Source organism: Ranitomeya variabilis, chromosome 2, assembly GCF_051348905.1.
Source record: "Ranitomeya variabilis isolate aRanVar5 chromosome 2, aRanVar5.hap1, whole genome shotgun sequence".
Classification (NCBI taxonomy): Eukaryota; Metazoa; Chordata; class Amphibia; order Anura; family Dendrobatidae; genus Ranitomeya; species Ranitomeya variabilis.
The window spans coordinates 736,904,730-736,925,039 of NC_135233.1; the positions used below are offsets into that span (position 1 = coordinate 736,904,730).

General features: G+C 41.2%; 1 protein-coding gene across 3 annotated transcripts in view; it reads right to left on the reverse strand.

Annotated features, from left to right (window-relative positions):
* Window positions 1-494: 494 nt before the first annotated feature.
* Window positions 495-20,310, reverse strand: part of SOBP (sine oculis binding protein homolog) — a 298,320-nt gene continuing 278,504 nt past the window's right edge. For all 3 annotated transcript variants that reach the window (XM_077289616.1, XM_077289617.1, XM_077289615.1), the window contains one exon: window positions 495-2,400. Coding sequence is in view for 1 of the 3 variants with exons in the window: in XM_077289617.1 (XP_077145732.1) it covers window positions 2,240-2,400 (161 nt within the window). In the remaining 2 variants the exon portion in view is untranslated. The remainder of the gene's footprint in view (window positions 2,401-20,310) is intronic.

Below are 20,310 nucleotides of genomic sequence, written 5' to 3' on the forward strand. Positions count from 1 at the left end.
TTGGACCATACTACCGAAATCCAGGCATATCCTTAGGTGCCTATAGTCCATAGGTCTTTTTCCCCAGTTCGAGTGTACAGATTTGCAGATCTTAGAACAGATATTGGTAGCAGAGGAAAGCAGATGAGAAAGCATCTTTTCTCCAAATTTGGATTTGAGAAACAGGTTCAGTATGATGACATTCACATCTCCTATACAGCTGATATGCCAATGGCATTAACACTTATGACATGATAACTGCATACTTGTAGATTGTGAGCCCTCGCGGGCAGGGTCCTCTCTCCTCCTGTACCAGTCATGACTTGTATTGTTTAAGATTATTGTACTTGTTTTTATTATGTATACCCCTCCTCACATGTAAAACGCCATGGAATAAATGGCGCTATAATAATAAATAATAATAATACACAAATTAATAATTCTAAGAACTTATAGCGTTGACTGCTTTGTCTTATATATGCCAAGTAGTATAGAAACCATGAAAAAACAACATCTTCAAAGTTTGCACAGAAATTTATAGGATAAAAAGAGATGTTCTTAAGAACAGTCCATAAAGATATCATTATCCTATTAATCCAACAAAACACAAACACTTCAGTTCACGTCCTTTCCACGCACACAAGTCGCCTTCATCACGGAGGGAATGTGAATAACAGTACAGTGTTTCTTCAAATTTACGTAAGAATGATGTGTAGCATTTTAATTTTGGAAATAAATGGATAGGTCAGCTGTTGCCAACAGGTTAAAAGTTACAATTCTGGAAACATGTAACATGACAGAAAGAGGATCTGACAACTCCACAAATTCGGAATCGAGTCCATGTTAATAAATAAAGGGGTCATTTCCGAAACAGTAGTTTAAACTGCTAATTGAAATTGTTTTTGTCTTTTTTTTTTCTTTTTTACAAACAAAGCTATAGAAATACAGTATATACATGGTACTAACAGTACACATACACTAAAAAAGCTGCTATGCTCCAATCCATACTGCACAGAATGCCTTTATATTGAATCCACAGAATTATACAAAAATGTATGTCTACTTCAATTAGCAGGCACTGTGCAGAAAAAGTGAATGAGCAAATGCTTTATTTGTATTAGTAAACATATACACTGAATCACAATGTGATTTAATGAGATTTCTCCAAACATGTATGAAAAAAATGATGGGGATACATTACATCAGTTCCACTTTTTCTTAAAGATAAGTGCTGGCACACAAGCTCTGTGCTATGTCGTTTGGACTCTTGGCTACATCTGTACAAGTGCACATAATTATAGAAATGTGTCTTCTACCCTGTTATATCCTCACTCCAGTGACTGAGGACTGAATTGCACATTTTTCTTCATCAAGACAGGAGTAAGCAAACACGAAAACAGAATAGCAGACAGGAAAAAAGGGGGGTTGTGGTTCCAAGAAAAGGGGTGTCTGGGGAAAAAAAAATCCACTTGGCCCCCATTCCACCATTGGCATGCCCATACTATTCTAATTATCATGAAAGGGCTGTGTGTGTGCGGAGAGATTGTCTCGCTGGCTTCCTGGATCAGTGAAATCTAGGGAGGTTGAAATTTCATCCTGTATCTCTTATGACGCTCAGCAAATATCTCCTCCCTCCCTTGTCGGATTATTTTACACCCTAGGGGAATTTTGGTCTTTTAGTTCAACACTTTTGCTCTGTTCCCAATTGAGGTGCTGTTGAGGGGGAGTTTTCAAAGAAATGTGAGTAGAATAAACATTTACAGATCTCTTTTGCCATCTAGCCTGTACAAGAAACCACAATATTAACTATTCATGCTGCCTTCTACTGCACTCTGTGCGGATTAAAATCATAAAGCCTAACACTAATGTGTCTAATATGGTATTAGACATAAAGGTGGCCTTTGTTAAAATAAAAAGTACAATATTAGCCATTAAAACGTTTTCAATTCAAAGTGCATCATGGGTAATAGGGAGATGACGATGAAGTGTTGCTACTCCAATGCAAAACCTTTACCCTTCTAACAGTTCCACACCTTATATAACAAAGTACTATTCTCATTGTAGCAGCAATAAGTCATTTAAGCAAAAGAAGTCTATATAATTCCAGTCGTACGTTTTCCTTCCACTAAAGACATTGAGGGGGTGAGTAATTCATTGGTCCACTCTCTTCTTTATGACTGTAGTTGCAGGGGAAAGTGAAGTGGAAAGGAATGCTCAGCATCCTATGAGATATGGATGGCATGGCTATTCTTGCAGGACCTCAGATGAGTAGAGACAGCAGGAAGTTAGTTTCTATTCGGCAAAGGCAGTGGCAGGTGGACGAATAGGAGTAAGAAGTGGACCAGCTGGTGTAATATGATGAAGTGTACGTAGACTGTGCTGCTCCCATTTCCCATGCAAGATACCCTGTTAGCCAAGATCCTAAAAAAAAAAAAAATTATACACATTAGTTCACTTACTGCATAATGGAAAAGTAAATATTTTATATCAATATATTTTATTTAGTAGCTACATAATGCCAACCTAGTCCAGAGTGTTGCACATAAAATATATTTTCATACCGGGTTATATGAAATTAGTAAAGAACAATTAGGAAGGAATGTGTGAGGAGACAATATGGGTATGGGAGGGTGGGTAATGTACATAGAGACAGTATGGGTGGGTGTATGTGGAGACCATATGTGCATGGGTGAGAATATGTGAGGAGACGGGAATGTGTGAGGAGACAGTATGGGTTGGGAGATGTGTGGAGATAATATGGGTAGTGGGGAGAATATATGCGAAGTATGGGTGAGGGAAGAATGTTTGAGGAGGCCCGAAGGGGGGAATATGTAAGAAGACAGTATGGGCTGAGGGGAGAATGTGTAAGCAGACAATATGAGCAAGGGGAATATGTGAGGAGACCCTATGGGCAGGGGGAATATTTGAAGTGGCAGCACAGTGGCTCCATAGTTAGCACTGTTACTTTGTAGCCTGGGGGTCCTGGGTTCAAATCCAACCAAGGACAACATCTGCAATTACTTGGTATGTTCTTGGTATGTTGGTTTCCTCTGGGTACTCCAGTTTTCTCCCACACTCCAAAGACATACTCACAGGGACTTTAGATTGTGAGCCCTAATGGGGACAGTGATGATGTTGTCTATAAAGCGCTGTGAAATTAATGACAAGGGCTATGAAAGTATCATGCTCTGTTGATAAATGACAATCCATGCTGAAATTTGATTTATTTGTGGTTTGTCCTGAAGTCTGAGTGACTCTGAAATGCGTTGACATTAAACCAACAATTCTTAATTTCATCGATATATAGCCTTTGGAAGCTGCATCGGGTGTGAGTTATGCTTTTCTAGGTGTTGCTTCTCACACAACCCCTTAAGGTGAGCACCCCCTACCCTTTTGCTTTCTCTTTAATACTTGGATAAGACCCTATTGCACTTTTACATTGTTAATCTAGCTGTGAAATTAATGTCACTAAGTGAATGAAATAATAATATAATATAAATAAAATAATGATGAGTTGGGGGTACTGGGAGGGGACAGTATGGGGGTGAAAAATGTGAGGGGGCACAGTACAGATATTGGGTAATGTTGTGTAGTGTGGGGAGGCAGTACACTGTGTTCCAAATTATTATGCAAATAACATTTCCTCATATTTTCTCTAAATTACCTATCTGAATTGCAGTCATTGTTATTTTCCAGTCACCTACTATTCTAGTATAATTGCAATGTTTTGGAACAAACTGCCTATGAAAACAGTATCTTTTAAAAAAAATAAACACTCAAAATGCATGTTCCAAATTATTATGCACAGCAGAGTTTTCAACCTTTTTTATTTTATTTTGAGCAAAAACATGGTCAATTGTGAAGTTATAAGCATTATCAGCTTATTAAAATGTGGACAGAATACCTTCTCAGAGCTGTTGCTTAGATGTGAACTGCCTCCCGCCATCATAGACACTCCTTTTGATGATGCTCCAGAGGTTCTCAATGGGGTTGAGGTCAGGGGAAGATGGTGGCCACACCATAAGTTTGTCCTCTTTTATGTCCATAGCAGCCAGAGATACAGATGTGTTTTTTGCAGCATGAGACGGTGCATTATCATGCATGAAAATGATCTTGCGGCGGAAAGCACAGTTCTTCCTCTTGAACCATGGCAGGAAGTGTTGTTTTAGAAACTCCACATAGATTATGGAGTTCATCTTTACCCCTTCAGGGATCAAAAAGGGGCCGACAATCTCTCTCCCCATGATTCCAGCAAAAAACATTACTCCACCTCCTCCGTGTTGGCGCCTTAGCCGTGTTTTCATGGGGTGTCCATCAACCAGCCATCCTCCACTCCATCCATCTGGACCATCGAGCTTTGCACGGCACTCAAACAGTTTGGAAGTCAGTCTTCATGTATCGTTTGGCCCACTGGAGCCGTTTCTGCTTGTGTGCAGTGGATAGAGGTGGTCGACAGGATGGCTTACGCACAGCTGCAAACCTCTGAAGGACCCTGCATCTTGTTGTTCTGGGGACGTTGGAGGCACCAGCAGCTTCAAAAACTTGTCTGCTGCTATGACAAGGCATTTTTGCAGCTGCTCTTTTAACCTTACACAATTGCCTGTTGGAAAGAGTCCTCAATTTTTCCTTATCAGCACGCACACTTGTGTGCTGGGAATCAGCTACATACTTCTTGATTGTGCGATGATCACGATGAAGTGTCTTGGCAATGTTGATTGCAGTCATGCCTTGACCTAAATACTCCACAATTTGTTGCTTCTCAGCAGCCGACACATCCTTTTTCTTTCCCATTTTGGCAAAAAATGTAGGCTGCTTAATAATGTGGAACAGCCTTCTTAAGTATTCTTGCCTTTATTTGGACACAGCTGCCAAACTAATGTGCACAGGTATCTGCAATTGCTTTCAGTGATATAAAGAGCCCTGACACACATCACCATCAATGAGTTTAAATGACAAACAAAAAAATTCTAACCTTATCACTCCTAAACTCTATGTGCATAATAATTTGGAACACAGTGTATAGACAGAGAAAGGCATGGGGTACAGTATGGAGGGGACTTTCATGTCCCATGATTAGGGAACCCTACAGACAGTATTGCATTATCAATGTGCTGGTATAGTGTGCTGTTTTTTTGTTATGCAATAAGGTTTGCCGTCTTTAGAAGTTTGTCCTTCCTCTCTCCCTGTCTCTCTCTGATGTAGCTCTGATGTCAGCAACCCCTCCCTTCTTCCCCATTGTCTTCCTCATTTACTGTATTAGCATTCTAAAAAGCCCATATGTTTGCAGCTCTGGTCAGAAAAGTCTTTTTTTTACCTGCTGTATGTGTGGATATCTAAAATAATTCAGCTGTAAAATAAACCTTCTTGTGAAATCTTCACACATGCCTCCTATAGTCGAGTTCAAGCTATCTGATGATATATCTGTGTGTGAGTACTGGATTATAATGCGTCAGCCTAGAAATTTTGTCTCAAGCACTCTACACTTGCAGCCTAGCTATGGAGTCAGAATAGGGACAGTATGTACAGGGGGAGGGTAAGGAGGGGGCACAGTATAGAGACTTGACAGTATAGGGGTACACAGTAATAGGTGTCCCTATCCCTATACAGGAGAGAGGACAGTATGGAGGCCATATACCATAAGAGAGACGGTATGGGAGTCATCTTACAGGGAGAGACAATTATTCTTGTGAACAACATAGAGCAGATATTTTTATGCAAGAGAATTCCTGCTGAAGACCGGAGAAGAGGAAATTCTTCAGTGGAGAGCTGTGGATGTGAAAAGTCATCATAGTGTCTAGAAAGATGAATAAGAAGATTCACCTTTGGTTTTAATCTGAACTCAAAGTGGATCTGTCATTAGATCTCCCAGTGCAACTCTATACATTAGTAAATAGCTCTTTTAGACCTGGTGTGTCTAGTATATTTACTTTGAAAATCCATTGATATTAAGATGAGCATTTTATTTGTAGAGCTATAGAATCAAATAGCATTTGAGCCCAAGTGTATTCAATCTCCACACACCGAGCTTGACTAATAGCTGCAGCTTGTACAGAGCATTGTGAGATCTCAACCATCCCTCCAAGCAACCATAATATTCTGTCTACCTTCCACCATAAGGAAATGAGAAGGAAGAAATGGTGGATTATTAGGAGCTGCAAACCGGTCGCAACGAGCTTTAGTTTTTGCGGTGTTATTATTGACGCGTTTCGAAGTGTAACACACTTCTTCCTCAGGATCCAATCACCTACAGACACATTGACAGAAAAGACAGTTTTAAAGAAACGGATTTCAAATAAAGGTGCCAAAGAAGCAGATGACATGTCAGAGTTCACTTCTTAACCATTCCAATGAAAGAATGATTACAATTATCCCAGTATAAAATATAGCCATACATTAAAATATTGTTTGTATTAAGCAAAAACCAGGTGTGCTATATTATGTTTAAAAAGTTTGAAAGGAAAATACTTTAGTTTCTTCTATTAAAAAAATAAAAATTGTGTGGAAAATAAAATCAAACACAACTGAACTGATGATTTTTTATGGGGATGCAGATGTCCATGAAGGATGCTATTGAGTGAGCCACGGAAAATGGAAGTACTGAAAGAGGATTCAGGAGTGAACCACAATTATAGAATAAATAGGTCAAACAAAAATGTGTAAAAATTGGATATGGATCAACAACACAAAATGTTGTCTTATACTACTCTATTAGGATAGCATATCCTGTTTCAATAATTAGATTATTGTCAGATAAGATTTTATTTGTGATTATTTGCCCCCGCGCTCTCCTACATTTCCACCAGAAGGTGCCTACTGAATAGAAATACAGCAATTCAGTTTACATAAAATTCAGTAATAAATCAATGCGCAGTGAACTCCCTCAGTGCAAGCAAAATATTTTTGGGACATGTACAGTAAGATATGCTTTTGACAGTTGCAATGTTGGGCATTATGTTCACATTATATCAGGCTAGACGTAATATACATTGTATGATACATTTTCTGTGACTTGGAATCTTACTATCTATTCCAGTCTTCCTTGGGATGTTTTATTGCAGAAACATCATGGCTAGAGCAGTTGTCTTGGCTTTAGATAGTTACAGCTGAGTAGACAGGTTGCTGGGAGGAGACCTTGAAATAAAAAGGGGGGTGCTAGCTGGTTGATTAGGTAGTTGTGGTTAAACTGAAAACAGATAAGTAAGCAGAAAGGCCACAAATTGTGTGTGTAGAAGGTAGGACAAGTAGATAGCAAACCTGGTAACTGGAATAAGAAGTGGCAGTATACTATCTAACATACTGTGTAAAGGTACCTTCACACTAAACGATATCGCTAGCGATCCGTGACGTTGCAGCGTCCTGGATAGCGATATCGTTGTGTTTGACACGCAGCAGCGATCAGGATCCTGCTGTGATATCGCTGGTCGTTGATTAAAGTTCAGAACTTTATTTGGTCGTCAGATCGCCGTGTATCGTTGTGTTTGACAGCAAAAGCAACGATGCCAGCCATGTTTTACAATGGCAACCAGGGTAAATATCGGGTAACTAAGCGCAGGGCCACGCTTAATAACCCGATGTTTACCCTGGTTACCAGTGTAAAATGTAAAAAAAACAAACACTACATACTCACCATCTGATGTCTGTCACACGTCCCCCGCCGTCCGCTTCCTGCACTGACTGTGAGATCCGGCCGTAAAGTGAAAGCACAGCACAGCGGTGACATCACCGCTCTGCTGTTAGGGCCGGCGCTCAGTCAGTGTAGGAAGCGGACGCCGGGGGATGCAAAGGTGAGTATGTAGTGTTTGTTTTTTTACATTTTACGCTGGTAACCAGGGTAAACATCGGGTTACTAAGCGCGGCCCTGCGCTTAGTAACCCGATGTTTACCCTGGTTACCCAGGGACCTCGGCATCGTTGGTCGCTGGAGAGCGGTCTGTGTGACAGCTCTCTAGCGACCAAACAGCGACGCTGCAGCGATCGGCATCGTTGTCTGTATCGCTGCAGCGTCGCTTAGTGTGAAGGTACTTTACAAGTGATGACATCATAAGGGGTGCTAGCCTGTTAAATGATGCTGTTGCCAGACAGTCATGGTAGCTGCACCATGGAGTATGGATGGCTTATGCTAGGATGTAGTAAGGCTTCAAAGATTCAGATGGTTCAGGGACTACTATTATACTACAAGTATATTTACAGATCCAAATTGGACACCTAGCATCTCACGATTCACAGGCCTGATGCTCCACTGATCAAGTACTAGGAGCCATCAGCCCTCCACCCCTGAAAGCTTATTCCATGAATTTAAGGTTATCTTCTAATATGCCGGAGGAATCAAGTTGCATGTGGTGTCAAATTTAGATCTGGAAATATACTCATATGAATAAAAATCACTTACGGTATAACCAGAGTCAATTAGCCTAAAATACAAAGGAAATGTGTCATATTTAATTCTAGGCCTTTTAGAGATCATTTCGTCTTCAACTTGCTTAACTGTTCACAATAACAGTCATTTTGACCAGGGGTGCCCAAACTTTATATGCCACTGCACATCTGTTACGGTGAATGAGTTTGTAATAATTTAGAAGGATTATTATTCTGGGACAACAATACTGTTCTTACTGGCATGGCATAGCTTCTTTAAATAGACATTAATTAGATTTAATTGCTTCATTATTTGTATAGTTGGCGAGTAGAACGAGATGATGCTGTGGTGTATAAATGGAGCTATTTCAGCACTAGTGATGCTATGTACATGATTATAGAGAACTGTATACTAAAACGTGCAAATTAGCTCTGACCATTCTTATTCATATGGTAAAAAAAAATAAAATCCATCTTCTTAGATTTTAAATAACAAACTAAAACTAATCTAGAAGGTAATTATAGTAATTACAGTATTTACATATCAATATAGACATGAAAAATCTGTCATATCTTGATAGAGTGTAGGGCGTCCGTTTTTGGAACTTGGCGAGTGCGCAGGCCATCTAAAAGATGTTATGTGCATATACCATTACATTGTCAACTAGAAGTCTAAATAAGTGTTATATCATATCGATGGCCTTTTGGTCCATCCATAAAGGTTATTTTGTATAGTATATACCACATTTGGATAATTTTAAAAATCCAAACTAAAGTTTCTAAAGCAGAACTTGACCTATGGAATTATAATAGCTGCCTTACTACACAACATAGGACACAGAATATGAGATAAGCAGTCATTTGACTACTGGTAACAGTGAGGGTGAATATTGTGATCTGACCATTGGTCAACGAGTTTTAAAGATAATACATTTTTAAATTTCCTTAAGAAACTGACCTGTGGTGCAGATATTGGAAACTGCAGCATGTCTTTTTATGCTGCAGCGGTCACATGTATTAATATAAAGGTCACGATTGATCAAGATCGGTGTGTTGGAGTGAGACGCACAAGATTCATTAAAAGGTGCACAGCTATAAATAAATCAGCCATGTATTTAAAGTGCCGTGCACCTAGCCACAAAACGTACTCCTGTCAGGGACTGCAATAAGCTTTGTAGCATAAGGAACGCCACAGCTCATGAATTAGACAAAAACGTCCGACTCACGATCCACCTCATCTGGGGCTGGCAGAAACTGGCGTAAAAACACCAAAAAAATCCAACATTTTTAGCACTTCAACTTTCAGTTGGCTTAATGTTATGGCTGATTTGTGCATTTATCTGGTTGTGATGGTTTGCATTGCTGATTTACTGTAACCATAGCTAATATAATATTATATCTACAATCCTCAACATTGAAATTGCAACACAAAGAAGGAAAAGTCATGGAATTATGGAAATCACATTCTGGATAGACATGTTAATAATATGCAAACGATGGAAAATTGAAACAAAATTTTCAAAATATCTCGATTTATTCGGTATCAATTATTAGCTCCATGTACAGAAATACACACACTTACAGCCTTGTCATGTTATCAGTGAGGCTATTAGTGGTTGTCTGAAAAATGTTCTGCCATACTGAATGCACTTGGGCTCACAAATAATCAAGATTCGCTTCTGGCAGCTCCCTTTATCATTGCAGCTAACCAATGACATCCCAAATGGAAGCAAAGTCGCTAACGGCAATGGGAGCATTTTTAGGCAACACAGGCAGCTCACAGTAGCACCTGGAGCATGCAACCTGACATTGTCATGTTGAAAAACTCTTGGGACACTTTCAAGTTCCCTCGTGAAAACTTCATGGCATTGCCTACATGTCTCCTTCCCAATCTTCAAGTGTTATTAGGTCCAATATCAAAGCAGGACCCATCGTTGAAGTGGATAGGCCCCTTTCCAGCCTCCACTGCTGTTTTGTCTTGCATCATAATAGGCTTTAAGAGCGGTGATATGAGGTCAATAGAACACCTTGATTCTGATGAGACCACATGGGCAACGACATGAAGTTTTTTTCGAGGGAATGCCACATTCTGCTACTCCCAGGATTATGGAGTGGGATGGCATAACGTACGGAAGCGATACCCCTCCATTGCTGTTTTGGTTTGCACCATAATATACTTTGAGAGCGATGGTGTGAGGTCAATGGAACACCTGATGCTGGAATTCTGGCTTGCAGCCCAATGTCATACACATGCTTTCTGTTGGTTTATGTAGACACTGTTGACGACTTAGGCTTCATATGTGATGTCCAATTTCTCTTACAGTACAGAATGCTTCAATACGCGACATTCGTTGATTCTGATGAGACCACATGGGCAATGCCATGAAGAGGTATTTTCGAAGGGAATGTTACATTATGCTACTCCCAAGATTCTGGTGTGGCATGTCATAACGTATGGAAGCAGTACCCCTCTAGTCTGTAAGTTCGGTAACTGCACTACTTTTCCTTCTTGGTGTTGCAGTTTTAATGTTGAGGAGTGTCTATTATAATTTATAATATATAGTTGTACTAAAAATTATATCTAGTGGTATAATAGCAACAGGGAATACAGAGATTTATACAGCAACTGGACTCATCAGACTCTAGGCCAGTCTATCACATAAAAGACCAGCGATAATGTAAGTGACCCTTGATGCATAGTGACATACTGCACCATACTGTCTATACAGTAGCTTAACCAGGCACTATACAAGTGCATTTTTATTTTTTTTCTATCAGGTATATTACACCTATAGTGTAACTGATATTTGCCCTAGGTGTACATTACATCAAGGCTCAGAAGCTTCATCATGCCTCAATTTCAGAAATGTTGCAAGGTTTTTTTTTCTGTTATCTAGTGTTTGTGATTGTGAAGTTATTTGCTCTTCTCTGTACGGATCATTGACTCTTGGAAGTTTTCAGCTAACACAACTGTAATAAGTATAAAAGACAATGTTTAGCATAATATGAATGGCGTACACCACATATTACAATTATTCTATTACAGGCATAGTTAATAGCAGGGAATTAAGTAAAACTATCTAAATGGTCTTTAAAAACCACTTCATCTTTTTATTAAAAAATTGAAGTAAAGGCTGCCTGAAAATAAAAATCTACTTAAATAGAATTAGTTATATTTGGATAATATGGGAATATTTCTTTTTTTCGGATCATTAATGTATGCAGCAGGCAGACTAAGGGCAGCCAGCTATAAAATGTCTAATCTAGCTTCTAATGTGTTTCTCTGAATTGTTCGCTTTAATTTTAGCGATGTCATCTGTGATTAGAGGCCAGATGGTTTATAGCATACCATCGTCTTTATTTATAACTCATCAGCAACTAATTTATACAGAAATTATTACTGAATTCAATGAATTAAGTATGACGATATTACTGCTACTGAGCTACAGTCAAGCTGTGTTTGTATAGTTACTGGAATAAGAAATCAACATGATACTGTATCTCTTACATATGTTGCTTCAAACATTACAACATTGTCTAAACTTAGTATGATCATGATCATATAACCATAAATCTCCATTTGTGGCCCATCCCTCTTAAAGCTACAGCATACATACTTTGATTGCTATAGAAAATGCACATTGATACATGGACAAATAATGAGAAATGCTGGGATTGGAATCAAAACAAAAGGAAGCACAAGTGCATCAGTCCCACTGTCAGTCTAAATAAGTGAATGATGACAGGTGAGACAACCAATGCCTCCTTCTTTCTACAGGAAGATTTTAAAACACTGTAATTAAAGCTATTTAATTTCTTTAATAAGTTAGACAGCATAAAAAAAAAGTTTGCATCTGACTTGCCTTTTCTATGTGCTGCCATTCTCTTGCAATGAGAACTTAAATCTTTCATATTGTACAGCTGGTTTCCATGGAGCTTGACCCCTAGTGCCTGCCCAGGCTGAGAGTGCACAGTAATTACATTACAGGAGACAAGTAAACTTCTAATATCCCACCCAGCTTTCTTCAGCCCATTGATTTCTATACATCAGTTAGCTGCTCCCCTCCCTCTCCTTCTCAGCTCCTGACAAGCTGCTGTTATAAATCTTGCAAAATCACCAATGCACACCATCAGTAGTTTCCAGAGTAGTGCTCCTAATCAAGGATCTCGCTTTCCTGAGCCGTGTACTTATTCACATGAAATATATCTATTTATGAATATAGTGATAGCAGTGTACACTCCAGAAAAAAAACACTGAAAGCTGAATGTTTTACAGCAGAACTTGTGCTGAGCCTTAAATTTCCACTAATGCCGTAGTCACACCAAACAAAATCGGTCCGAATCTCCCTGCCAAGAGTCGCAAGAGTGTAATGCAAGTGTCATGCGAATACAATCCAATCTCTCACACCTAGCATCCGATTTACATCCTAGTGCAGTGCGATTGCTATCCGATTGCAATGTGATTTTAACATGAACATAGAGCAATTCTCTGTGACATTTACACATTGTTTTCAAAGGAAATATTCGTCATATAGATAGATAGATAGATAGATAGATAGATAGATAGACAAAGACCGTTCTGTGAGGTCGAAACGTTGCACCACTTGGTGCCCACAATTTTTCCTTGAACTGGAATGCTGCCTGATTTTTTTCCATTTATATTTTGCGTTGGACAACTGCATTATTCAGGAAGTATTGCACCCAAAATCTGCTCAAGTTTGTGCTGCTATCTGTCTTTTCTATTTAGATAGATAGATTGAATAAAAGTCGACAATTCATGTGCCACATACAGTAAAATCACAGCGTGACAGGTTAGAATAGAATAGATATATACACATAGGATAGATAGATGTATAGATGTCAGTGACACACATATATATATATATACAGTATATATATATTACACAGATACTGTATATACTCGTGTATAAGCCGAGATTTTCAGCACATTTTTTTGTGCTGAAAACGCCCCCTCAGCTTAAACACGAGTCATGGTTCAGAAAGCCGGAGGTTGAGCGGGGACCCGGCAGCTGTAGCACAGTGACAGCTGCAGCCACCGGCTTCCAGAAGACATCAATGTTCACCCTCCGTCTCTGCATCTTCGTCCCTTCATCTCTGACCCGGCACCGGCAGCGCTTTCCTGTTCCTGTGCTCAGCGGTCAGGTGGTACCGCTCATTAAGGTCATGAATATGGACGTGACTCCACTCTCATAGGCGTGGAGCACATATTTATTACCTTAACGAGCGGTACCACTTGACTGTTTAGCACAGGAAGAGCTGCTGCGCCGGGACAATGGAGATGCAGGGACATTCAGCGAAGGAGCGGGGAGGGTGAGTATGACAGGGGAGGACGGAGAAGCCATGCATACAAGGATGGGACTGGGAAGCTGAGCATACAAGGATGGGACCGAGGGAGCTGAGCATACAAGGATGGAACTGGGGAGCTGAGCATACAAGGATGGGACCAGGGGAGCCGAGCATGCAAGGATGGTACCGGGGGAGTCGAGCCATGCATACAAGGATTGGACCAGGGGAGCTGAGCAAACAAGGATGGGACCGGGGGAGCTGAGCAAACAAGGATGGGACCGGTGGAGCTGAGCATGCAAGGATGGTACCGGGGTAGCCGAGCCAAGCATACAAGAATTGGACCGGGGGAGCTGAGAATACAAGGATGGGACCGGGGGAGCCAAGCTATGCATACAAGGATGGGACCGGGGGAGCCGAGTCATGCATACAAGGATGGGACCGGGGAGCCGAGCCATGCATACAAGGATGGGATGGGGGAGCCATGCATACAACAGGGGGAGCCACACAGGGCAGGACAGGACAGGGGAAACCACGCATACTGGAGATGAGAGGACAATACATACCCGGCTTATACTCGAGTCAATAAGCTTACTCAGTTTTCTATGACAAAATTAGGTGCCTCAGCTTATACTCGGGTCGGCTTATACTTGAGTATGTACGGTAGATAGATATATACATAGATAAATAAATAGATAGCAGAAAACCCAGCAATTCAGCAGCCGCATAGTGTAAAATCACAGCAGGAGCCGACAGGATAGAAGAGATGGATTTCACACAATAAATGCAAATAGAATAGGTAAATATACCGATGTCTGTGACATATACAATTAGTACAGTTTGTGTGCAGCTTACTGTACATGTATTTCATTAATAAAAGATTTTTCTGAAAAAAATGTCGTGGACTCCTGCATAATTTTCCTAACCAGCAGAGGGAAAGCCGACAGCTGGGGGCTGATGTTTATAGCCTGGGAAGGGGGTAATACCCATGAAGCTTCCCAGGCTGTAAATATCAGCTCACAACTGTATATTTAGCCTTTACTATTAAAATGAGGAACCCCAAAAAAATGACATAGGGTACTCCTATAATTAATAACCAGCAAAGACTATACAGACAGCTGCGGGATGATATTATTAGCATAGGAAGGGCCATGGATACTGCCCCCCAGACTAAAAACATCAGCTCTTTGCCACCCCAGAAAAGGCGCATCTCTAAGATGCGCCAATTTCGGCGCTTAGCCTCTCTCTTCCCACTTGCCATGTAGCGGTGGTAAGTGGGGTGATAGTTGGGGGGGTTGATGTCACCTTTGGATTGTCAGGTGACATCAAGCCCCAAGGTTAGTAATGGAGAGGTATCAATAAGATGCCCTCATTACTAACTCCATAGTCACATTGTATGAAAACACAAACACCCAGAATAAAGTCCTTTAATTGAAAGAATGACACAGACTCCTTTACTAAATCTTAATTAAACCATACTTACGACCTCGCCCATTCCACCGACGCCCTTGTCATCTGCAAAAGAGTTAAAAATTAAAAACAATATTCCTCACCTTTCCGCTGAGATGCTGCTAATCTTTTTGTCCCATGACGGGTCTAGCTCTGCTACATCTAGATGGCAGGCTGCTTAGTTGCAGGATGCAACCATATAGCCTGTCATCCAGCAGAAACACTGAGCAGCGTGTGCTCAGTGTCTCCCTGTAAACTCCTATTCCCTGTCTGAGGGCACCGCGTGCGTGAGAAAGTTCTCCTGCTCGCAGTGCCGTCAGACAGGTCATGCAAGTTCACAGCCAATTAACTAACTTCACCTTATAGATGTCAATGCGAGCGCCATGGGAAAATGCAGGTTTCAATTTTTATCGACTATTTTCATAACTCACATAGAAGTCAATAGAGAAAGCTGCGCATGTAAACACACTTCATCAGCAGCAGCTTTGGTACATTATACCCCAGTCTCAAAAAAGTTTCAGGTCTCTGAGGTTGGCTCCACATCTTTGACACATTTACGGTATGACCAATGGAAAATGCCATAAATGTCTGAGATGAAAATAGCCTTTAACTAATATATTACAGAAACTAAAAGATATCATATTAAATATATAATCACATAATGATATGTAAACACTAAAGAACAACAAAAATATCTACAGCACAAAGTCTTGTCTATTACAGATGTTTTCCAGAGTTGGCATCTACTTGATCTCCAAAAGTGGTCACAAGATGGCAGCACAGTATAATGGTCCTTATTCACAAGTCCATTTTTAATATTACACCTTATTCACATAAAGTAGCTTTGATGCCATGTATTATCAACTGTTAGTATGGATCTAATAAATTGGAAAAATGTATGTCTATTCAAGAAGCAACCAACACCACAAATGCACTGCACTAACTTAAATCTATGTGTTTACTCAATTGTATCCGTAGATAAATAATATTAAGAGATGACGGACCTTGGCATGCATGTATAAACACAAAATTAATGATGCTTAAAAAAAATTATCTAGATTTTTAACAGTTTAGAACTTCATGAGCATTGTTCAAACAGCTATTTAATTCAGAGAGTAGTCAATGTTGAGCCTCACATTATGGTCTTCTTGTGGAGAAATGTTATATTCTTTCTGTAACACCCCAGGTTTCTGGTTGTTACAGTGGCATTGCTTTCCTCACGGGGAGAGTGATGTCACGCTTGGAAGCGAGGAAGGATCTCTTTTATCAGGTAATCACAAGCATGCAACATGTTCATACTCCAGGCCAGAACGTGGAGCTCTGATCCAGTTTGTGGGTGGCTCCCCTATATATATTCTGGTCTGGAGGGGAAGTTAGTCAGTGAGTGGCAGACAGCAGACTAGTAGTAGTAGTCTGTCAGAGAGACAGAGGAGAAGGGACAAGAGGAGAAGGGACAAGAGGGACCATGCAGCCACGAGAGGTGCTGCAGCTCCTGGAAAGAGATAGAAAACAAGCTGTAGAGAGTGTGTAGGGGAAGGGAAGTGCAGGGGAGTGAAGAACTGGAGGTTAGCTGCGACTGAGCTACCTCCCTACTGAATGCAGATATCGGTATCTGGAAGACCGGGGTTGTGAAGGACTCTACGTCTCAAAGCATAAACCAGGGATAAATTTAATACACCGCACACTCTAGGGGTATAATTTGTGACAAACTCAGAATTTATTGAAGTGCTATAAGTTTATTATTCAACAATGCAGAAGGCGACCAGAAGTCAAACTTCAAGACAACGTTTCGACTCCTCCCGAGTCTTTATCGTGTGGTCGCTGGAAAGAACAAAACATATATAAGCAACTGTACAGAGAATATATACAATAAACATTATGTTCCATAATGTAGCGCACAAAGCCCGAAAGAGGGAAAATATATACATATATACATACATAAACACATAACATAGCATATAACAGGTATTATATCCTGTCCCAGGTGAAAGAGAGATTGTCACTCCGTAGGTAAGACCATGGATGTTATGTGTTTATGTATGTATATACAGTTAGGTCCATATATATTTGGACAGATGTTGACAGATGTTAAGGAGCTGAAACTCCTAAACCCTTCATCCAATTTTAATGTGGATACTCTCAAATGAAAGCTGAAAGTCTGAACTTCAACTGCGTCTGAAATGTTTTGTTTAAAATTCATTGTGGTAATGTCTATAACCAAAATAAGAAAAATGTTGTCTCTGTCCAAATATATATGGACCTAACTGTATGTATATATTTTCCCTCTTTCGGGCTTTGTGCGCTACATTATGGAACATAATGTTTATTGTATATATTCTCTGTACAGTTGCTTATATATGTTTTGTTCCTTCCAGCGACCACATGATAAAGACTCGGGAGGAATCGAAACGTTGTCAGTTTGACTTCCGGTCGCCTTCTGCATTGTTGAATAATAAACTTATAGCACTTCAATAAATTCTGAGTTTGTCACAAATTATACCCCTAGAGTGTGCGGTGTATTCAATTTATCCCTAGTGTATTAGGACGATTCAGTCCTCTACACCTGCACCTCGTCTTATTTTATCCCTAGTGCACACCATTTCTTCTCCATTCAAAGCATAAACCGGCAGGACAGCTGGATTACAAGTCACCTGTCCACATTGAAACCTGAGAACACAGTAGCGCATAGATCCCGGGTCGTGATAGAGATCCTGAAAAAAGGCTCGAGCTACCTGTCGTACGGGTAGTGTCCTACCAACCTGGAAGACAGAGAACGTGAGGAGCTTGTGAGAGGCTTAAGGCCGCAAGGGACTAAAACACAGCGCTAGAGGGAAGGCTTCTAACCCCACCTGGTAAGGAGGACTCCCAACTCACTACCAAGCCGGCCAGACCACACCTGTATTCGTGATCTGGTACTCTGGACCTTGGCTGCCTGAATTCATCAGTAAACCAGGTAAAGAGACTGCAACCCTGTGTCCTCCGTTTCTTCCTACACAACCAACCACCTGTACCTACCAGTCCGGGAGCCCTGGGGACCCAGCTTCACCTGTGGGAAGCCATACCATCCCTGCTGCCACAACATCACCCCAGAGGACCCCTATAAGCAGCATCAGTCACCTTTGACCGAGTAACACAGGTGGTGTCACAAACTTTTATTATTTCACAAACCCCTTTAAAGACCATCCCTTTTACTTGGGCGCCCAGGGCCACAGACCGGGTCGTCGCCACCGTGACACATCCCCTTTAAGTACCAGACCCGGTACCGAGTACCCAACGGCCCTGGCGGGCATTCCATTTCCTTATGCTAATGATTTCTTCCAGGCTCTGGGGCGTGTTGTGCGTGGAAGAAATCCCTGCCCCCTGTCCTCACTGTAATACTTACCTCCTTCCATCAGCGTCAGTTACGGCGTGGGAATCCTGCACCTGCGCCCTGCACTCCATCAGAAATACATACTTCCTCCTCCCTTCTGTGGGCACTGCATTCAGGGATCTTCGGCGCATGTGAGCCACTGTGACTTCCGGTGGGGGCGCCGATAATATGCTCACCCCACTTCCTCCCTGCACAGTCATAGCTAGGAACCATGTGTACATAGCGATGACTATGCAGGTAGGAAGTGGGGAGAGCACCTAATTGGCGCTCACGTTGGAGGTCACTGGAGCGGATGTCGCTTGCGCCTGCGCAGAAGATCCCTGAATGAGATGTCCATAGAAGGGAGGATGAGGTACGGATTTTTGAGAGAGTGCAGGGCGCAGGCACAGAATTTCAGTGCCACCATAACTGGCGCTGATGGGAGGGGGTAAGTATTACAATGAAGACAGGGGGCAGGGATTTCTTCCAAGCACTGCACGCCACGGAGCCTGGAAGAAATCATTAACATAAAGAAAGAACATAACATTTCTCAACAACAAGACCGTTAATATGAGGCATACAGGTAGGGCTAGTGTAACATTTTTATTACGTGTTACCTCATATTAATAGGTCATATAGGTCCCAGGGGTGATAGATTCTATTTAAAAGTGCAAAAGATGTTAAAGGCAACCTGTCAGCACGTTTTTATATAAGGAAAGGAAGTACAGCTATTTAGGTACTTGTACCACAATTAGAATTATACAGTGGGTAGGGAAAGTATTCAGACCCCTTTACATTTTTCACTCTTTGTTTCATTGCAGTCATTTGGTAAATTAAAAAAAGTTCATTTTTGTTTTCATTAATGTACACTCTGTGCCCCATCTTGACTGAAACCCCCCCCAGAAATTTAGTAATTTTTACTAATTTATTAAAAAAGAAAAACTGAAATATCACATGGTCATAAGTATTCAGACCCTTTGCTCAGCATTGAGTAGAATCACCCTTTTGAGCTAGTACAGCCATGAGTCTTCTTGGGAATGATGCATCAAGTTTTTCACACCAGGATTTGGGGATCCTCTGCCATTCTATCTTGCAGATCCTCTCCAGTTCTGTCAGGTTGGATGGTGAACGTTGGTGGACAGCCATTTTTAGGTCAGGGCTCTGGCTGGGCCAGTCAAGAATGGTCACAGAGTTGTTCTGAAGTCACTCCTTTGTTATTTTAGCTGTGTGCTTAGGGTCATTGCCTTGTTGGAAGGTGAACCTTCGGCCAAGTCTGAGGTCCAGAGCACTTTGGGAGAGGTTTTCAGCCAGGATATCTCTGTACTTGGCCACATTCATGTTTCCTTCAATGACAACCAGTTGTCCTGCCCTTGCAGCTGAAAACCACCCCCATAGCATGATGCTGCCACCACCATGTTTCACTGTTGGGATTGTATTGGGCAGGTGATGAGATGAGTAGTGCCTGGTTTTCTCCACACATACTGCTTAAAATTATCACCAAAAAGGTCTATCTTCTTCTCATCAGACCAGAGAATCTTATTTCTCATAGTCTGGGAGTCCTTCACGTGTTTTTTAGCAAACTCTATGCGGGCTTTCATATGTCTTGCACTGAAGAGAGGCTTCCGTCTGGCCACTCTGCCATAAAGGCCCGACTTGTGAAGGGCTGCAGTTGACTTTGTTGATCTTTCTCCCATCTCCCTACTGCATCTCTGGAGCTCAGCCACAGTGATCTTGGGGTTCTTCTTTACCTTTCTCACCAAGGCTCTTCTTCCATGATTGCTCAGTATGGCTGGACGGCCAGGTCTAGGAAGACTTCTGGTGGTCCCAAACTTTTTCCATTTAAGGATTATGGAGGCCACTGTGGTCTTAGGAACC